General features: G+C 40.2%; 1 protein-coding gene across 3 annotated transcripts; it reads right to left on the bottom strand.

Moving 5' to 3' along the window:
- Nucleotides 1-203: 203 nt before the first annotated feature.
- On the bottom strand, nucleotides 204-16,235 carry LOC115247662 (ras-associated and pleckstrin homology domains-containing protein 1-like). Of its 3 annotated transcripts, XM_029830146.1 has the most exons (11): nucleotides 16,185-16,219; nucleotides 11,106-11,288; nucleotides 10,898-10,970; nucleotides 10,641-10,719; nucleotides 5,361-5,473; nucleotides 3,772-4,930; nucleotides 3,296-3,339; nucleotides 3,126-3,189; nucleotides 2,944-3,051; nucleotides 733-820; nucleotides 204-630 (listed from the first exon to the last, which is right to left on the bottom strand). In XM_029830146.1, exons 6-10 carry the CDS (start codon nucleotides 4,918-4,920, stop codon nucleotides 746-748), a joined length of 1,440 nt encoding a protein of 479 aa, XP_029686006.1. In that variant the 5' UTR covers nucleotides 4,921-4,930; nucleotides 5,361-5,473; nucleotides 10,641-10,719; nucleotides 10,898-10,970; nucleotides 11,106-11,288; nucleotides 16,185-16,219; the 3' UTR covers nucleotides 204-630; nucleotides 733-745. The 3 variants fall into 3 exon arrangements, with proteins under 3 accessions (XP_029686006.1, XP_029686007.1, XP_029686008.1); XM_029830147.1 differs by lacking the exons at nucleotides 10,641-10,719; nucleotides 10,898-10,970; nucleotides 11,106-11,288 and having other exon boundaries at nucleotides 16,185-16,222; XM_029830148.1 differs by lacking the exons at nucleotides 5,361-5,473; nucleotides 10,641-10,719; nucleotides 10,898-10,970; nucleotides 11,106-11,288 and having other exon boundaries at nucleotides 16,185-16,235.
- Between the last annotated feature and the right edge of the window lie 3,311 nt (nucleotides 16,236-19,546).

Here is a 19,546-nt window from a genome sequence, read left to right as displayed (position 1 = left end):
ATTCTCAAATATCTATATAAGTAATACAGGAATTTTACATACAGGAATTTTACATCACATTGGATAAATGCAATTTCTTTATGTGTGTGTTTATGTAAATAGTTTTCATTTCAAAATCAAAAACTGTATCAATTAAATTTACACTTTGAATAAAGCATTTGTTATCAACCATATGATGCGAAGAAAGCAATCTTTGATGGAAGTTGATTTAAACAATTTAATATTACCAACAGAACAGTACAATTATACAATTTAATATATACTTTTTTACATTTTTTCTTTGATTTGCTCTAAGAGATCTAAAAGTCTCTCATCCCTGGCTACCTCTTGTGTTGCCCTTTCCTCGGCCCTCTCTAGCAGCTCCAGGATCCTATCGCGCCGCTGGCGCTTGCGTGTTGCTGGCCCTGGTTGCTCCTCTTCTGTCCCTGACTCACCATCAGGTCTCTCCAGGACTGAATGTGAGGAGCCTGACGTAGAATGGCCCTCCACCCAGGCTGAGGCAACGAGGCATGGGGGCCGAATGGAGGGCCTGCCACCTATTGCCTCATCCATGAGCGGGAACTATTTCCATTTGTCAGCTGTGACCTCCCCAGACTCAGTCCCAGACCCTGATGGTGGTCTCCGAAGCTCCTACAAATAGGGAATAAGCGAATAATTCAAACAGTAATGCAACATTTCCTATAATTATTAGTCTGTTACATTTAGACCAAATTTAAAGCAATTATTACAAACCTTGTAGGTTTTTTTAAGGTTCTCCCACTTTTTGGCTGCTCGTGCTGGAGTCAGCTTTCCAGTGAGGCCAATTTCCCTCAGCACAGCTCTACAAATTGGAACAAGGACATAAACAAATTGCAGAAGTCCATCAGTTTAGTTTCTGGATTGTGATCACACCAGATTCCAATTTACAGCAATACAATACAGTATTTAATAACATTTTGCCACCACCCACTCCCATCCTGCTGCAGCAGAAAACCTCTTCCCGGAGAAGAGGTGGTCCTTCTCCATCCGGCATCGGATCATCATATTTATATCATCGTCACTCCCTTAAGAAATCAGTTCAAGCCATCAGTCTGCGTTATATTAATACCACTCCTACAGTACCTTAAATTTGCATTTGAAATGCACCGACTCTAGTACGGCAGAATTAAAGCGGTACGTAATCTAATAAGATGCTTATAGTCGCGTATATATAAATAAAGGCAAAAAACATTTAAAATGGAGGCAGCAATGTTCAACTAAAGTGAAAGAATTTTACGCTCTAGTAAGATATGTGAAACAAATACCATATAATAATAATAACATAATATTACATACATTTGTACGTCATGTCTGCTCGTTTACCCGCCATCGACAGATTACCACGTGATACCGTAAAGCCTGATGGGATATATTACCGAGCCCATGTGCATCGGTTGTACATACACTACTTTTTGCAGTGCATTGTGGGATACATTGAGTGCACTCGCAATGCTCACTAAGAATTCGGACGTCCACGCGATTGAGTGCACTATGTAGGGTATAGGGGGTGGTTTCGGACACAGCCCAAGTGTTCAATATTAAATGAATACAACACCCCGTGCACAATGCAACCAACGAACGATTGAGAAGACAGGAAGTGACGCAATACGTTGCCAGCTCGGAAGGGTCGTCGTTTGGGCAGAATAATGTGAAATTAAAGATCAAATGGCTTTTAAACAGATCTGTGATGGCTGAACAAGACTGATGTGGCAGTAACACCAACGTGTGCATCAACTCTCCAGCTAACACGCATTATTTCATTAGTATTATTCATCTTATTCATTATGGCCCTCAGGAATTTAATCATCCTCATTGTAAACAAGTGCGTGATGATGAAAAAGAGCAATAAACCTGATGGATATTCTGCCCCCTGCTGGGTGGAAGACGTTATGACCAAAAACAGAACAACAAAGTGCAGAATACACTTTAGTAGTGTTCAGTCATATTTACATCCATCAGTACTCACCTGTACCTGGACATTCTGCACACATTCATGTTTAAAATGGTGTTGAAACACCTTTAACGATTTTAAACACTCATCAAAGTCAGTGTTTTCAGATTCTGTGATTTCACACTGGACATAATGTGAATGAGGTACATCAACAAATCCTCTTTACTCAAACATAAGTTTCTACATCCAAAGCACTCCTGATGAACTCAAATAAAAGCCTAACAAACTCAGTACCAACATTAGATAAATAAGATGCAAAGAGACATATTGCTCAGTGCTTTTTAATAGAAGAAATCAGAATTATAAGCATCAATTATGCAGGTGTGTTAAAAGAAAAACACTGGAACATTCTGGACGGACTGGAACAATCAAACTGGGAACAGAACCTGGATTTAAAAAAACAAAAAAACAAACCTAAACAACAAACCAAAGAAAACAATCCCCTAAAGCAGCAATTAAAGAGTTTCTCTTCAGCTTCTTTTGTAAAGACTGAAAACGAAATATTCATAGTGGTCTGTTCAAAGCCACGCATATCTCAACTTAGTTGGCTGGCGAGTCCCAGCTGGTTGGGGATCTTGTTCTGGGTAGGGTGGGCTAAGTTCTGGGTAGGGTGGGCTAAGGTCTGGGTAGGGTGGGCGAAGGTCCGGGTAGGGTGGGCTAAGGTCTGGGTGGGGTGGGCTAAGGTCTGGGAATGGGGCACGCTCACGTGGGGGCATCCGACAGACCTGTGCATATGTCAGTTTGGAGCCCACCTGAACAGTCAGAGCAGAAGGATTTCGTTTCCAACATGAGCATCGCTGCAACAGCTCTGGTAAAACCAGATTAATATTGGCTGACAATTCTGTGACCTCACGGACCCTGAATAACCCGGCTTGCTGGCTTTGAGAAGACTCTGTTCAACCAGTTCAGGACGACTCAAATAAAACAAGGTTGCGTCTGACAGTGAGTGTTTCTGACATTATTAGTAAATGTACCTTGTTCTCAGTTGCAGGTACGGTTGCTGTGGAAACATTCACAGCAGAAAGAGAAGGGAAGTTGGCCTCCCCGATCTCAGGAAGAGGTGACGGCTTCCTCTCTGCGTCCTATAAAGCAGCACTGGGTCAATGTGGAAACTGAGCACTGGTGTGTCCACAAGGCAAAACCAGCAGTTGCTTACCAGCTCCTTTGTCTTGTCTGCTTCCCTCTGTTGGTATCTTCTCCCCATGCTGACGCGTCCTCTCCTGCAGAAAGGAGAAGTCACAACTGCTCTGGTCCCCATAAATAATCTGAATTCCCGGGAAGGGAATTAAAAGCATCTTCACAAACATTAAACGATGGCTAGAATACCTTTGTAGTCTGGGAGGTTTGGCTGACAGTCCTGGCAAAGTTTTCTGGCAACATAAAAGTTAATAATCTGGTCATGATACAAACATATAGATTGGTATCATAAACATATATCATTGTGTGTATATATTGTATATACCCATCACAGTTTTATTCGCGACTTAAGCACTTCTGGTTGGATGCTAACTGCATTTCGTTGCCTTGTACTTGTGACATGTGTAATGACAATAAAGTTTAATCTAATCTAATCTAATCTAATCTAATCTAATCTAATGAAAACATGATTTCACATAGTGAGGCGATGTTCATGGGACTACTGTAATAAATCTGGAACTACTTTTTTAAAATGAACACTGCCACCTACTGGACATATGGTGTCTGCACATTTAGCTTTATCTATTTAAAAAGGACACAATGTGGAAAATGTTGTCAGGCCAAAGACAACTGAGACAACAAGTGTGGATCTGGCTAACACTTACAGGCTGTGGGCAGTCTCTGGGAACCTTGGAGGGCTGGAGCTCCGACACTGGCCCTGGGATGTCCACACCTCTGCCTGTCTGTGGGGACTCAGCCTGGGGTGTTCCCTGGGACCACACCATTCCCTTCGTCTTGTCCCCACTGTTGCCCCCTTCAGCCATCACCAGACAGACGGACTCAATCTTGGGTGGAGTGGAAGCATCTCCACAAGCACCAGGGGGCAAAGTTTGTATGGCAACATCCTGACGCTCAGGTCTCGGGGGGGCCAGGTCTTCAGGTGCACTGTAAAAACAAATTGAGACAGAGGGATCATCGCCCTCTTCTCGGCTCGGGATTTTCCGGATGCGTGAATTCGCTGGAAGCCACGAACGTTTGAGCTCCGCATTTTCCTGCCACTCAAAGTGGGATTTGGGGGATCTACGGTGAGTTTCTGGACCGTACAATTTTCCTGGATTGTTGAGAGACGAGGTCGTGACATCGGTGTGATGGGAGGAAACAGTATCCGGTGAGGATATTGTGGTCACACGCACATCGACCTCACTCAGTAAAGACAATTCAGGAGGTGTTGAGAATAATCCAGAGACTGGTCCAGGAGGAGGTGTTGGGAATAAATCAGGGTCTGGTCCAGGAGGAGGTGTTGGGAATAAATCGGGGTCTGGTCCAGGAGGAAGTGTTTGGAATAATCCAGTGTCTGTTTCAGGAGGAGGTGTTAGTAACTCGGTTTGCAGCACAGTGGATGGACCAGGCTCATCTGTTGCCCACTGGTTCTGCTCCTGCTCAAGGTCATCAGCATCAATGGGACGGATGCTGTAGAAGCTGTTTGACCCATCTGGAGTGTTTTCCTCTCCGCCTGTGCTCAGTCTGTCCAGCGCCACACAGGGATCTGATTCAAGGGTGGGCCCGACACGTGTTGGGTTCCTAATAACCTCAGGTTCCTCCTTACACCTGCTGTCTCCTTTAAGCTCTGCATCCAACCATGCCTGCTGGGTTCCTGCGGTGGTGTGCTGCCTGTGCTCCACCATCACCGTCCTCCATCCACTGTAGTGCAGGATGTCTGACAGACTGCTGATGTCACTGTCGATGCCGCTGATGCTTTCGCTGTCGCTGTCGCTGTCTCTCCACTCGTCAGTCTTACTACAGCAGCACCCCATCTTCTACAGCCTGAAGCAGAAACAACAAAAAAGCCACTGCCATGACCACACACACTCAAACAGTCATCAACAGATCCGTTCGCTGCTCCAGCCTCATGGAGAAAGAGGAAAGTTCTGCCTCGCCCCCTCCCCAGCCCAGACTAGCACAGGTGAGGGGCTCACGCCCCTGCCAATCATCAGGGCGTGAGCAAGGCCCAGTTAGGCTACAGTTTGAGAGGGGCCGGCACATGCTACACAAGCCCCGCCCCCACCTGCTTCACTGTGACTTGCATCAAACCAGCCTAACCCTCATGTGCACGAGCCCCGCGCACGAGTCTGCACTGACATGAAGAAGCGCCACCACATTAGCAGAATTGGATTCATATTGAAAACATTTCGACTCTGGTAGAGCTGCCAGCAGAGCTCAACTTGATCCCAACCATCAACTCCCAGTTACTGACCTTTGGACCTTTAACGAGCGTGCACGTCAGTACGAAGCTTGTCTCTTTTAGAGGGTGATACTCGGTGGGAGGGTCAAAGAATGAGGCAGCAGAGCTGATTCTGGATCAAAAATCTGCAGTTGGAGAGAGATGAGTTGTCTTGGTGTAGTGATGGTTTCAGCTTAACCTTTAACGATTAATGTCTGTAGGTGTAGCAGCAACACTTTAGAAGAAAGACTTTTTTCTTTGAATCAAAGCTTACAACTTGAAAGGCTGCTGTGCTTTACATCAAAGCCACTGGACGCGTCACGTGCACCACCGAGACAATAGAGACCACAACCACCAGACAGAACCTCTTCCAAAGAAAGAGAGCGTAGATAAACACTTTGCTTTTGAAGCTTTAAATTCAAGATGTTTAAAATGATAATTTTTTACTCTTTTTGAATTTGATGCCTGACCCCCTTTTAAGGAAAAGAAGAAATCTGAAGGAGCTCCACAGCTGAGGGGCCGTCTCCCTGGGATCTCAGGGGCAAATGACAAATTCTAAATTGCAAGTAGCAGATATGAACAGGGAAATGCTACGTTATCTGCTTATTCTGTTACAAATAATCTGATGAGATAGGTGGGGAGTTAATTCAGTTGGGGATAGACAGATGGAATATTAGTGTTGTTAGTATGATACTTGAGTTCTTTAGATATTGTTTTCAATTCAGGACTCTGCCGCCTTGAGTTGGCTTTTGCGAAGACAGAAATGTTGACAACAGTGTGGACCAAGGTGGGAAATTAGTTTTATTTACATACACATACACACACACACATATACTTGTCTTTATCAGCCTGTGAGGGCACCATTCCCCCCATTCTTTGTAAGGACCACCTTTTCCACTGATGTTACAATAGTGCAAAATACAAAAGTCTCACAAAATGGGCGTATAGAGCTAGACTGTCACTTTAAATGGGAGAAAACACAAGGTTAAAAAACTAAACAACTCCTGACCAACTTGCGGGGACCATCCTGTTACTAGGTAGATTTCGGATAGAGGAAATGTTTCCTCACCGTTTCTACTCAATTATATATAAAGAAATTGTGTGGATTTTTTTTGTTTTCATATGGAGATTCATATTTAGTTAGCATTATACATCATGTAATTCTTGTGTTGGTATTAATTACTTCTTGAATATTTATTAATAAATTTTTTTTTTGTTTTTTATTAATTATAAAAATTGTTCTTAACTTATAAATGTGGGGTTTTGGCATCAATATAATGTTTAATGTTACATTTGTGTCTTCTTCAATTTTAAATCTGTTCCAGTAAAATACAATAAAATGCCCAAAATAAACATTAGTACACATAGAATTTTTTTAAATTCAAACAAGTAACTCCAAACAGTAGGACAAACCTTGCCAGTAACCCTAAAACTTAATGTTTACAGTACAGTTCAAAAACAAGAAAAATCAAAGCTCACAAGCAGCCAATGTCAAAGTGTAGGGTAATATTAAAGAAGTAAGACTATAGCATATCCCATCTGTCTTCATTCCTTTCTTGCGAACTTCTTTACCTGCAATAGAAGTCACAATGAATTTTCACAATGAATTAAGTGTTTAAGCTTGAGATTTTTAATTATTTATCTGCAGATCAGCTGAGGGAGATTATTTTTGTACATGTAGCGAGAGTAAAAATCAAGTCAGAAATGTAATCTAAAAATGCAAAGATTGAATAATATTTGGAAAATGAAGGGAATCTCTAAACTGTATAGTTTTAATTAGATAACATTGACATCTCCATTAATGTGATTTGTTACCATATAAAAATATACACAATGGCACAGTATGCAACATCAACCTTTTACTTACCTGGATATTGCCTTTATAAAGTAAAAAAAAAACAGAAAAATAATTAATAACTGCAAAACAAAATGGAAGAGACATAAGTTTACCTGTCTTCTTAACGTTCCTGGGAACAGGATGTTGCTCACTACTGACTCAGTGTCAACTTCTATAACTAAAAACATGCATATATTATGACATAAGCTCTTTGTAAGCCATTTTTTTTACTCTAAGTCATCAGCCTTCTTTAAGAGACAACCCACTCAACTAATGTAATAGAGTGTTCATTATACTATGCTGCACTATACTAGAAGACAAGAAAGTGTTTATAATGAATGGGATAAAATAGTAACAATAAAAACTATAAACGAACAAGTTATTATCAGTGATTATGTTTGTTATTTTAATTACATTTTTGCCCTTAACATTTCCCAAATATGTATATATTATTATGTATTTCAATCATGATAGTTAGTTGACTTTTAATTGGCGGTTATAGACAAGACAAATTAATACCTTTATACCTTCCACCTGATCCACAGTCCCTTCCAGGGGTTCTTCTCCAGTGCTGTCTGGGGCAGTTTGATTTCCTTTTTCCTGAGACATCGCAGCTGTTACCAGAAAAAGAACAACTGCTACTGTTGTGATATCATTATTACTATCATCTTATGATAAAATTGAAAGTCCTTAAAAACAAACAAAAAAAACCCCTCCTTGGCTGACACCTCAGCTGTAAACAAGCTGCATACAGCTTTGGTCAAATGAGAGACTTAGTAAATATTTAGCAATATTTAGTTGTTATTAGAGTGTCATCACTTTTTTCACAAAAAATGGAGAAGCATATTGTTATAGCCTGGTTTCTCAAAATAACAAAAAATAAATAAATGTACATTTAAATATTGTAAACTAACTCATCTATACTGGCAGTAAATTAAAATTGAAAAAAAAAATCATCCTTGTGAAGACAACCATTCACGTGATTACACATGTACATGTGCTCTTTGGCTACAAGTCTACAAAAGGACTGCATTCTTCTAAAACACAGGGGAAAAAACCAAACAGAAAAAAGCCACTCAAATTACATATAAAGAGTTTAACTTTAACTGAAGTACTACATTATTACCTTTAATCAATGGATATTGTATTTTTTCACTATTGTGACTTTTCGTTCAATTAACAGATAATCTAATGCTTGGTTAGCTTGAAAACATCACAAACAAGCACACTTGTCACTACCATTTATAAAAGTTAAAAAAGTTAAAAAACTTCAAACGTCTTACCAATATAGAAGACCTTTTTGTGTTGGCCATGTGCAGCAATCCACAATTGTGTCGTTCTGCTTCTTTAGCCAGGATGAACTTTAAACTCAGAAATATCAACAAGTGAGCATCTTTATGGAGAATATTGGGGGTATTTGTCAATGAAAATATTACACTTGGTGAGGATACTAATTAAGTGAAAACATTTTGTATAAACCTACTTAGTTACAAGAATGAAAGTTCACGAAATAGTTGAAATCATTTTAAATCCAGTGAGAGAAAGAGCTGCCCAGGTGCTTAATTGATTGAAGGGGCATGTTACGGTTCGTGGTGGTTTAGGACCCGAACGCAGGCAAGACGCAGTGATGAACGATCCAAAAAATGGTTTTATTAAACAAACACAAAAGGGCAGCCACAAAAATCTCAAAAAACCAACAAAGTTACCAGATCCACCTAATCACACAAAATCCTCCAACACTGATAGGCCGGAGTCTTAGGCCTTAAATAGGCGGCTGATCACTGATGTCCTGCAGGTGCGCCAACAGGTGGCCGGAGCATGGCTCCACCACGCCCCCTGCAGGACAAACACAACTGGGAATCCTGGATCACAACAGGGCACCTTCTATGAAGTGTCAGAGTCTTAGTCTCTTATTTTATCATGTATATTAGAATGTTTAAAAATATGTAAGAACAGTGAAATTGTTTTAATCAACATATTTAACAATTCTAAACAACACTAAAACAGTTACATAATAAAACTTCAAAATTTCTTGAAACAAAAACAATTGCTAATTAAATAAAAGTGGGCAGAGAAAAAATTCTGCAGGACCTTATTAATCAAAGTGAGCTTAAGTCTTGCGTTTCTCAATTGCAATCCTGTTGTAAACATGGTACTTAACATCTTTCCATGTTCATTTATGGAGAACTGTTTCTGCCTTAATTGCATCAACACACAATTGTTTCCCGGGAACTTTCTGTAAAATGATGTTGTTCCCTAACTGTCTCCAGACAGCTGCCTTCTCTTCTTCACTCCGAGGTCTCTGTTGAAACGGTTTTCGGATGTCTGTAGCTGCAACAGAAATTAAACTTTGTAGTTACTGTAAAGCTAGTATATCATCTCGTATATCAACTTAACAGCAGATACATTACTAATGTACATCCAAGTGTTTCACTTTTTTTTACTGATTTCTGTCTGTAGGATTAGACCTTCATTGCTCTCGTCCTCTCTCCTCTGATCCCCTCCTGTCTTGTCACCTCTTTCTCTCTTCCATGTTCTCCCTCTCCTCTCCCTCTTTTCTCTCTCCCTCTATCTTCCCTCTCATATTCTACCATATCTTCTCTCCCACCATCTGATTTGTAGAGTTTTAATCATCCATTAACCCATAAATTCTGTAGTTTTTATATTTACTTATCTGCTGGTATCACTGGCTCCATAGTTACACCCTGACTTTTGACCCCATTGACTCCTGCCACTGTTGCTTGCTGGGGAGTCTCAAATGCCTCAAGAAAATCTAGATAACAATGATGCCCACAAGACAAAGGAGAGCCAGAACAACTCTACCTGGCAATTTTGACGGTTCTGGAACAGAACTGTTGTCTTTTAGACAGTTGTCTTCTTCTGCAATAAAAATCAAGTATTTTAAATGAGAATTAACTACAAAAAACACAATTAGAATCTTACAGTACGGACATTAAAATAAAGTTTTGGTCATACCATCTGAATCTTTAGTCATCTTTTTGCCTTCTTTCCTTTGAAGCAGCCTTTGTTATATAGAAATTAAAATATTATTAATTTTAAATTCGTCATGATTGAGTAATTTCAATATTAATGAAATCTAAGTGTCAACTTTACCCGTGCAGAGGAGGATAAGCAGACAGGTGTTTAGATTTCTTCTTCTTTTTCTTGGGCACATCTGAGTTTGGTAATATTATAGTATTTAATAATTTTGTTATGAATCCTTCTAAACAAGAAACCAAAGTAGAAGTGAAAACTACAGGGCAGTTAGCATTATCTTTACCTGTTGTCTCTGTGTCCTTTGAGGGATCTAATACTGCTGTGGAATTAGTGGATATATTTTAAAATTTATTAGATTAACTACACTTGATATTGAAAAATAACATACACGACATGTGAAATATTCAGAAAGTACAGGGAAAAATGCAGATGTAAAGCAGAAAAACTGTACAACAGATGACAAGTAGACAGAAGCTTACCTGTTTCAGTCGATCTTTTGGCAACATCGAACACCATGACTCCTGCAGTTGAAGCCTGCTTATTAGAGATGTCTACTTCCTCTATAAAAAAACAAACAAACAATCATAGAGTGTATTTTCACTCATAGTATTTGATCGCCAATCACTGATTTATCTGATACAATGCTAAAGTGAGATTAAAAGCTTAAATGAAAAAATGGATCTGCAAATACTTTTCCTGGCAATAAATAAAATGAGATCAATAGATTAATACTTACCATCCATGTCTGAAGCTTGGTTTTTGCGTTTTTTTGAACGTGGTGGCTGGCACTTTGCCACTTCCTCTTCCTTCTGGTGTTAAGAGAATGTGTTAGTTTGCAGGTGTCTGGCCAGTTTGCTTTGTGGTTTTTTGCAGTAAAGACAATATTAATAATGTCTTTTGTCCCATCTTCTCTTTGGTCCTTTAGTACAGCTTTTGACTGTTACCTTTGAAACACTTTCCTTGTGCCCTTCAGTGGCATCAACATCTTCAGGTGCATCTTCAGGTGCACTGTTAAAAGGTGCCTGCTCCTCCTCCTCATCATCAAAATGTGTGGATGATGAAGGGACATAGTTGCTGCCCCGGTTCTCACCTGATGGTGACAGATAGTCACCCGGGACACTAAGATTCTGAAAGATAAGGACTAAATGAGTTCATTTAAATTATTTTATTTAAGTCAAACCCAACTGTTCAATTACTGGATAGCTTGATAGAAAAATAGCTTAGTAATAAGTTATACAACCAATAACCAGAATGAGCAGAAACCTTGGAGTAAACAAATACATACCAATTCCTTCTCTTCACTCATCTTATCACCAGTAAACAAAATCAACCTTCAAACAACCTTTGCACACCTAAATTTTTTTTTAATGTTTGAGATGATTAAATTCAAACATGTGCAGTATTTATATTTAAAACATAATGGCATATATAAAAAAACCAGACAGAATCAACTTAATTGGCCTGAGAAGCTTCACTCAAAACATGGATTGATCTTTATACTTACGCCAACCGCACAAAAAGACAATTTGATATTATTCACATATTACAATCATAGTTCCACTGCTTTTCCACATCCTAGCCAATAACAGAGCAATTACTCACAAGCTAGCTGGCAATAGCAATATAATTACTAATTCTTAATCACAGTGTCAGTTTAACATCATAGGAATTCTGCACAACTAATTATTAAAAACACAAAAAAGCCATCATAAGATCAAAAAAATGTCTTAACATTTTTAAACTGTGATGATAGATTTACGTGTAGTGGGAAAGACGCATATTATGTGGAACTGAATGATGGGGGAAATTTATTTACAGTGATCCCTCGTTTATCGCGGGAGTTGCGTTCCAAAAATAACACGCGAAAAGTGAAATCCGTGAAGTAGTCAGCTTTATTTTTTTTAATTATTTTACAATGCAATACTGAACTATAGAATGAAACCAAAAATCAAAACCTGTTTTAAAGCCCAAAATTTGTTTAAAACAATAATTTTAATCTAGTAATACAAGGTTGGAAACATTGTCACTCGCGTATTTCCCAGTCCCAGCTGAGCCTCTGCGTCCTGACTCCGCTCCGCTGGAGCGTCTGTTTCTACTGAAGGCGCAGGAGTCTTTCTCCCAGAGAAGAACATTGTTATGGGCAGTTGTTGGCGCTCTTTCTTTTTCTGAGCAAGATTTTTATAAACGGATATGCCACCTTCGATTATATTTGAGAACTGCAATGAACGACTCGCAAAAAAAATCCGTGAAGCAGCGAAGCCGTGAAAGATGAAACGCGATATAGCGAGGGATCACTGTATAAAATTTTTAAACTGATTGATGCTCATGAAGTAATTGAACTTTCCAGAAAATGTTTAATTTTAATGTAAATGTATTTAAAGGAAATCAATTATTTTCATGGGTTCTATTTAAAGATGACCCGTTTCTCCCCAAAATACATATATTGTAATTTGCGGCAATTTGGATAGCTACATTTTTACTACTTTTGGTATCTTTAATTAAAATGGAAGGAGTTTTATCTGTTTTTAATTTTCTAGTACTTTTATGACATAACATTTTTACTGATTTAATTATTTTATTTTATTTTTTTCAAATGGGAAACATGTGTATGTGCAGTATATATGTCTAAACACTTGTCAGGGTGTTAACCTATTTAAAAAGCACTCCTTTCTGCACTCAGCTGGCTATGAATTAATTATGTTTATTTTAGTCATCTGGGAAAAACTCGCTATATTTCAGCACCTATGATTATTCTTAAGCGCAATCTTGGGCTGAAAGGTGACCAAGAGGCTTGCAGGCCAGAGCAGGAAGGATCCTCTTTCTGTGCATTTCACTTTCACCCAGACAGCTTAAAGTTGTACTGTAAATGCTAATCGCGATGAACTGCCGAACCATGTGCAGAGCACCAGGCGTGTGCGTCCATCACAGGCCACGTGTACAGGTCCAAATTTCCCTTTTCTCACCTTGTGCAGCCTCTGCGCTGTGTGTGTAGCAGAGTGTGTAGCAGTGTCCCCCCCCACGTCGAACCTCCTTGACTCCTGCCTCAACAGATATCTACCCAAACATCATAGCTATGGGCTTTCCAGCAGAGCGACTCGAAAGCGTGTACAGAAACAATATAGACGATGTAGTACGGCGGGGTCTTCATTTTATGGCTGATTTTTAATTCACTTAATTCTGAGGATTTCCTCAGCTCAGAGCCTAACCCCGAACATTGATGAACAAGAAGCTTTACTTTCACATAGACCGAGAAATTAAAAGGGACATAGAACATGCCAAGCAGAACCTCGACATATTGATCAATGTTCTTGATGTAAACGTGTTCAACTTCAAGAGGTTTGGCATGGAGCTTCCCAAACAACACAAGCTGAGTCCTCACTCCTTCATCCAAGTGGCTCTGCAGCTCCCTTACTACAGAGTCCATAACGAGGTCTGCGCCACCTGTGACATGGTCTTTTTACTTAGTTCAAGTTTAAAGTCTTTCTGCGGCTATCAGGCAGCTTATTTCTGTCTGTGCTTCCCTTTTTTCTTCTCGTTCCTTGGCTCCTTTTAGCTGCGTTTTTCCCGCTTCAGCATCGGAGGAATATAGTCCTACCCAGGGAGCAGGAAGGGGGACAACTAATAGTTTATACAAAGAAAAAAAAGTGGGTGCAGTCCAAAACCCAGCTACGGCATCCAGAAGGCCACTTGGGAGGCCACTGGCTGCAATCTAAAACCATCCTGGGAATTTCGTGAATTCATGAGTGCTTTTCTGGCATCTTCTTTGATTCTATCGATGACCAATTTATGTGAGCCATCACAGTTTCCACATCCACCTCATCACTCTCTTCCGAGTAGTCCGAAGACTCTGAATCATTTCCACCTGATTCCTTAAGCCGTTTCCTTTGGTGTCGTCGTAGTCGTCCATGATCAGTTTCATGATCTTGCTTTTGTTTCTCTCACATTTTTCTGATGTAGTCAGATAGATTAGACTCATTTGTCTCCCAGTAGTTTGTGAATTGAGAAAGCCTGTTCGGCAATGTTCCCTCTAAGCTGCGCACTTGCGCAATCGCGCACTGCTTGCACATACTCAGAAAATCTATGCAGCGCACAAAATAAAATTCAACAGAAACGTATTAATTTATATATAATTTTAGAACTGATATAATCTAGTTAATTAGACCAGTAATATTATTTTCTGTACCATTTCGCAACGTAACTCAATGAGCGACAGGTGTCCAGCCAATAATACGATACAGTTCACTTACGCTACGCAGCCAATCAGCATTGACAGTGTTTGCGTATGTGCCCTGCCTTTACTCGCCGTGCAGGTTAGCTAAAGTACTGCTACAAAAACTGAGTGATTCAAAGTTCAAGGTTACTGTCACTGCTCTGGGAGCTGTTTTGGGCGAGCTGGCACAACTCTGCCTCACTTTACAACGACGCAACCTGACTGTGATGGAAGGACACTGCTTTGCTAGAGCGAAAATTGAGAAGTTGCCTTCCCAATACTTGAGGGAGAAGGATGTACAGTGACCGTATCAAAGAGGCAATGGGGACCTCATCAGCTGATTGTCTAAATACTGGTGAGATTACTCTTTTCATTACCAAGCTCTGTGATCACATGGATGCTCGTTTTCCAGAGGATGAATTAAAGGAGGGGTCTGCATTTGACATTGAAGCACTGAGCTCAGACATCAGTTTTGACTATGGATCAGCAGACATTGCCATCACTGGCAAAGAAGTATGAGGCCATTCTCCACCAGCCGCAGTCTATGGAGGACATTAACAGTCAATATTCTGAATTCAAGTACATAATGAAGCAAAACTTAAACAGGGGTCAATCAACACATTCTCAGATATGGTTGCTGCAACACTTAGATGTGAGGAGCTAAAGGAGATCTCACAGCTTGTGGATATTTGTGCTACATTTCAAGCTTCCAGTGCAGATTGTGAAAGAGGATTTAGTTTAATGAATCATATCAAAACAGCATCTAGAAATCGTCTTGAAGTGGCACATTTGGACCAGTTCATGCGCATAAAGTCAAAGCAAGCAGCAAAGGAAGTCATCGACTGTCACACCTGTGGGTTAAGTTGGCTTTTTTGTCCTTTCTCCATGCTGGTTTTGTGACTTTGTGACCTATTTTATTTTGAAACTAACTCTCCTCTCATTTCAGGGCACTTGCCCTTCCTTATGTGTCACCAGTCCAATCGACTCCTGATTGTTTCTAGCTGCTCCCCATTACCCCCCATGTGCTTATAGTCTGTGTCTGTGGTAAAGGGACAGCACTAGACTGGTTTAGAACTCGACTCTACCGGCAGCTTATTCTGTAAAGCGCATAGAAACAATTTTGATTGTAACAGATGCTATATAAATAAAGATTGATTGAACACCTCACCAGGGACGCATCCAGGGAGGTGAGTAAAAATACATATATTTTAATTTGCAGCAAAAACTATGGCCTGGATAGTTACATTTTCACTATCTATTTTCAGTATCTGACTTCATTGAGGCCTCCTCAAATAGCATCCTGATATTACTCAACTGTAAATATACTAAGGGAGAAGTCAAGTGTTACCGGCGCCAGAGCTAGGGGTCTCTGGTCCGGCAGCATGAGCCACTCAGGCGGCGGGCGCTGAGCGGCTGAGCTACGGTATAACTACCTGTGGATCCAAACACACGACACAAGAGTTGTCAGCTCACGCTACTGCTGCGCAGTGTATTTTATTCTTTGCACATGCGCTTGAATGTTCACATTCATATACACAACATGGCAAGTACCATACCAATTACTCTCAGAATAGTACTAACAAACAATAACTAGTCACCAGTAACTTTTATGGTCGGAACTACGCACACACACACATATACACTCACTCTTGTTTAACTAACCTTTTGCTGACGGGAATGCCCGATAACAAACCACGACGATAAAGTACATATTTCAACATCTTACAGTGCTTAGCTTCCCTTCATGACTTCGCTTCTATGTAGCTACATAGTTTAACTGAAAAGAACTGTACAAATAGTACATTTTACATACCTGTGGATCCAAACACACGACACGAGAGTTGTCAGCTCACGCTACTGCTGCGCAGTGTATTTTATTCGTTGCACATGCGCAGAGCAAAAGCAGAGCATAGACTGTTTGCTTGGACCCACTGGTGTTAAAGCACCCTCTACTGGTGCAAAGTGGCAATGATTTCTGCAAACCGTATAAAGGTTCAAATATTAACATGAAAAAGAGGGGGTGTCTGTTAACATAACAAACTATATGTGGCTATTTCAGACCCACTACACAAGCACAAAGAGGGCTGTGCAACCATGGTTTAGTCTACAGAATATCCAGTTTTGCTTCATTTGGCCCCAGATGCTTCTAAGATGAAACTTCAAATTCTATAACTTGTTAGTGCCTGAGAGATGTGCTGAGCCTCAGCTGTACACAGTGGCTAAGGGCAAAGGTCAGGGTGTTCACCTATTTTTTTTTTTCCCATTTTTCCCCAACACTTTCAAATGAGCTGCTGAAAGTATAGTATCTTTATCAATGGTGTCCCAGTAAACATCCTGCCAGATTTCAGCACCCTCAGAAGTTCCAAAGGCTAAAGGATGGCAAAAATGTGAATGTGAGGCCTTCAGGTCAGCTAGGAATTTTTTTTCTGATTTCTTCTCAATATATTTTATCTAGACAGATTAAAATGACTGGACTAATATACAGCTCTGGGCAAGCTTTGTGTTCCCAGGGAGAAAACTAATATATATATATATATATATACACACACACAGTGAGAGTAAAAAGTATTTGATCCCTTGCTGATTTTGTTGGTTTGTCCACTAATAAAGACATGATCATTTTATACTTTGAATGGTAGATGTATTCTAACATGGAGAGACAGAATATCAAAAAGAAAATCAAGAAAATAACTTTAAAGAATTTATTTTGAGGGAATATCATTGAGGGAAATAAGTATTTGATCCCCTAGTATGCATTAGGAGTTCTGGCTTTCACAGACCAGTTAGACGCTCCCAAACAACTTGTTACCTGAATTGAAGACACCAGGTCTAACTAATCACCTGTATGTAAGACAACTGTTCACAGAATCAGACAATCAGACAGATTCCAAACTCTACACCATGGGTAAGACCAAAGAACTCTCTCAGGACCTCAGAGACAGGATTGTTGACCTGCATAAATCGGGAATAGGCTACAAAAACATTAGCAAATTGCTGGGTTTTAAAGTAACAACTATTGGTGCAATTGTGAGAAAATTTAAGAAGTATAACATGACCATCAATAGACCTCGGTCTGGTGCTCCACAGAAGATTTCACCTCGTGGGGTGGCAATTATCATGAGAACAGTGAGAAATCGGCCTGCGACCACACAGCAGGAGTTAGTGAATGACCTCCAGGCAGCTGGGACCAAAGTCACCAGGAAAACAATTGGCAACACTTTGCGCCACAATGGATTAAAATCCTGCAGTGCCCGAAAGGTACCCCTGCTTAAGAAGGCACATGTGGAGGCTCGCCTAAAGTATGCCAATGATCACCTCAAAGATGCACAAAGTGATTGGGAGAAGGTTCTGTGGTCAGACCAGACCAAAATTGAACTATTTGGCCTAAACTCTACTCGTCATGTGTGGAGGAAGAAAAATGCTGCCTATGATCCCAGGAACACTGCCCACCGTCAAGCATGGAGGTGGAAACATTATGTTTTGGGGGTGTTTCTCTGCCAAGGGCACAGGGCTACTTCACCGCATCGCTGGGAAGATGGACGGAGCCATGTTCCGTGCAGTGCTGAGGGACAACCTCCTCCCCTCTGCTAGGAAGCTGAAAATGGGCCGTGGCTGGGTCTTCCAACATGACAACGACCCAAAGCATACAGCAAAGGCAACAAAGGAGTGGCTCAAGAAGAACCATATTAAGGTCATGGAGTGGCCCAGCCAGTCTCCGGACCTCAATCCAATTGAAAATCTATGGAGAGAGCTGAAGGTCCGAGTTGCCAAGCGACAGCCCACCAACCTTAATGATTTAGAGAGGATCTGCAAAGAAGAGTGGGCCAAAATTCCCCCTGATATGTGTGCTAACCTTATGGTTAACTACAACAAACGTTTGACCGCTGTGCTTGCAAACAATGGCTTTGCCACCAAATATTAAGTGCTTTTGGATAGAAGGATCAAATACTTATTACCCTCAATGAAAAACAAATAAATTAAAATAAATTCTTTAAAGTTATTTTCTGGATTTTCTTTTTGATATTCTGTCTCTCCATGTTAGAATACATCTACCATTAAAAGTATAGAATGATCATGTCTTTATTATTGGACAAACCAACAAAATCAGAAAGGGATCAAATACTTTTTACTCTCACTGTATATATATATATCTCCCTGGGAACACAAAGCCTGCCCAGAGTATATTAGTCCAGCACCTCCTGTCATTTTAATCTGTCTAGTGCTGCTGAGTTAAAGGCCAAAGAAAGTGCTTCATAGAAGACTGAATGTTTTAAATCACATTTGGGGAATGAAAACCTGAACTCACCTACACGATAAAGGTGAATTTAAAAACATATAGATGAATACTGCATATTGGATATAGATAGATAGATAGATAGATAGATAGATAGATAGATAGATAGATAGATAGATAGATAGATAGATAGATAGAATTTCCTATGACAAATAAAAAACAGAATCTTCAAAAAAAAGTAAAAACCAGATTTGTCAGAAAACTACTTAAAAGTCTAAATTTGTTCATTGTTTTAGTTTCTACAGGCTGTAGAATTTGAGCTACTTCCTGTTTAACAGACTGCTTATCAGAATCACATGACATGATCATGTGATTTCAGTGACCAATCAAAAAAAGATCCTGTCTCAGCCAATCACAAAATTGGTCGTCTGCAAAAATCGATTCCGATTGCAGTACTGGAATGTGTTCAATTGGGGGCACTCCAGAAGATTGATGAGAAAACACATTTCAGGTTTTAATATTGCAATGAGGGCAATTTCTGTAACTTATACAGATCAGTCACTAGGGGCACTGGAATGCAATTTACAGGGTTTTCTTTGTGAGGACCATGGAAAATGTCCTCACAAGAGAAAATGTCCTCACAAGAGAAAATGTCCTCACACATGAGGTCGTTTGTCAATGTGTTGTCCTCACAAATCCAGTAATACAAGAACACACACACACACACACCTTATTGATGCTTGGTCAGGAACCAGAGAAGGTCCCAAACGGGGGAAAGCTTCATCAAAGAAGCAGTTGTTCCCGCAGGTCTGTGCTGCCAAACACAGGCAACGTTGGAGCAGCCTGGATGTGTGTCGGGGAGGAAACGGGCAAACTCCGCAGCACCCACTGCCCCATGTGTTGCCTTCAGGGCATCACTGCATTGGAGCTCAATCACCTCC

The sequence above is a fragment of the Takifugu rubripes genome, chromosome 21, assembly GCF_901000725.2.
Source record: "Takifugu rubripes chromosome 21, fTakRub1.2, whole genome shotgun sequence".
Classification (NCBI taxonomy): domain Eukaryota; kingdom Metazoa; phylum Chordata; class Actinopteri; order Tetraodontiformes; family Tetraodontidae; genus Takifugu; species Takifugu rubripes.
Note: the sequence above shows the minus strand (reverse complement) of the source record. Positions and strands in the feature narration are given on the sequence as shown.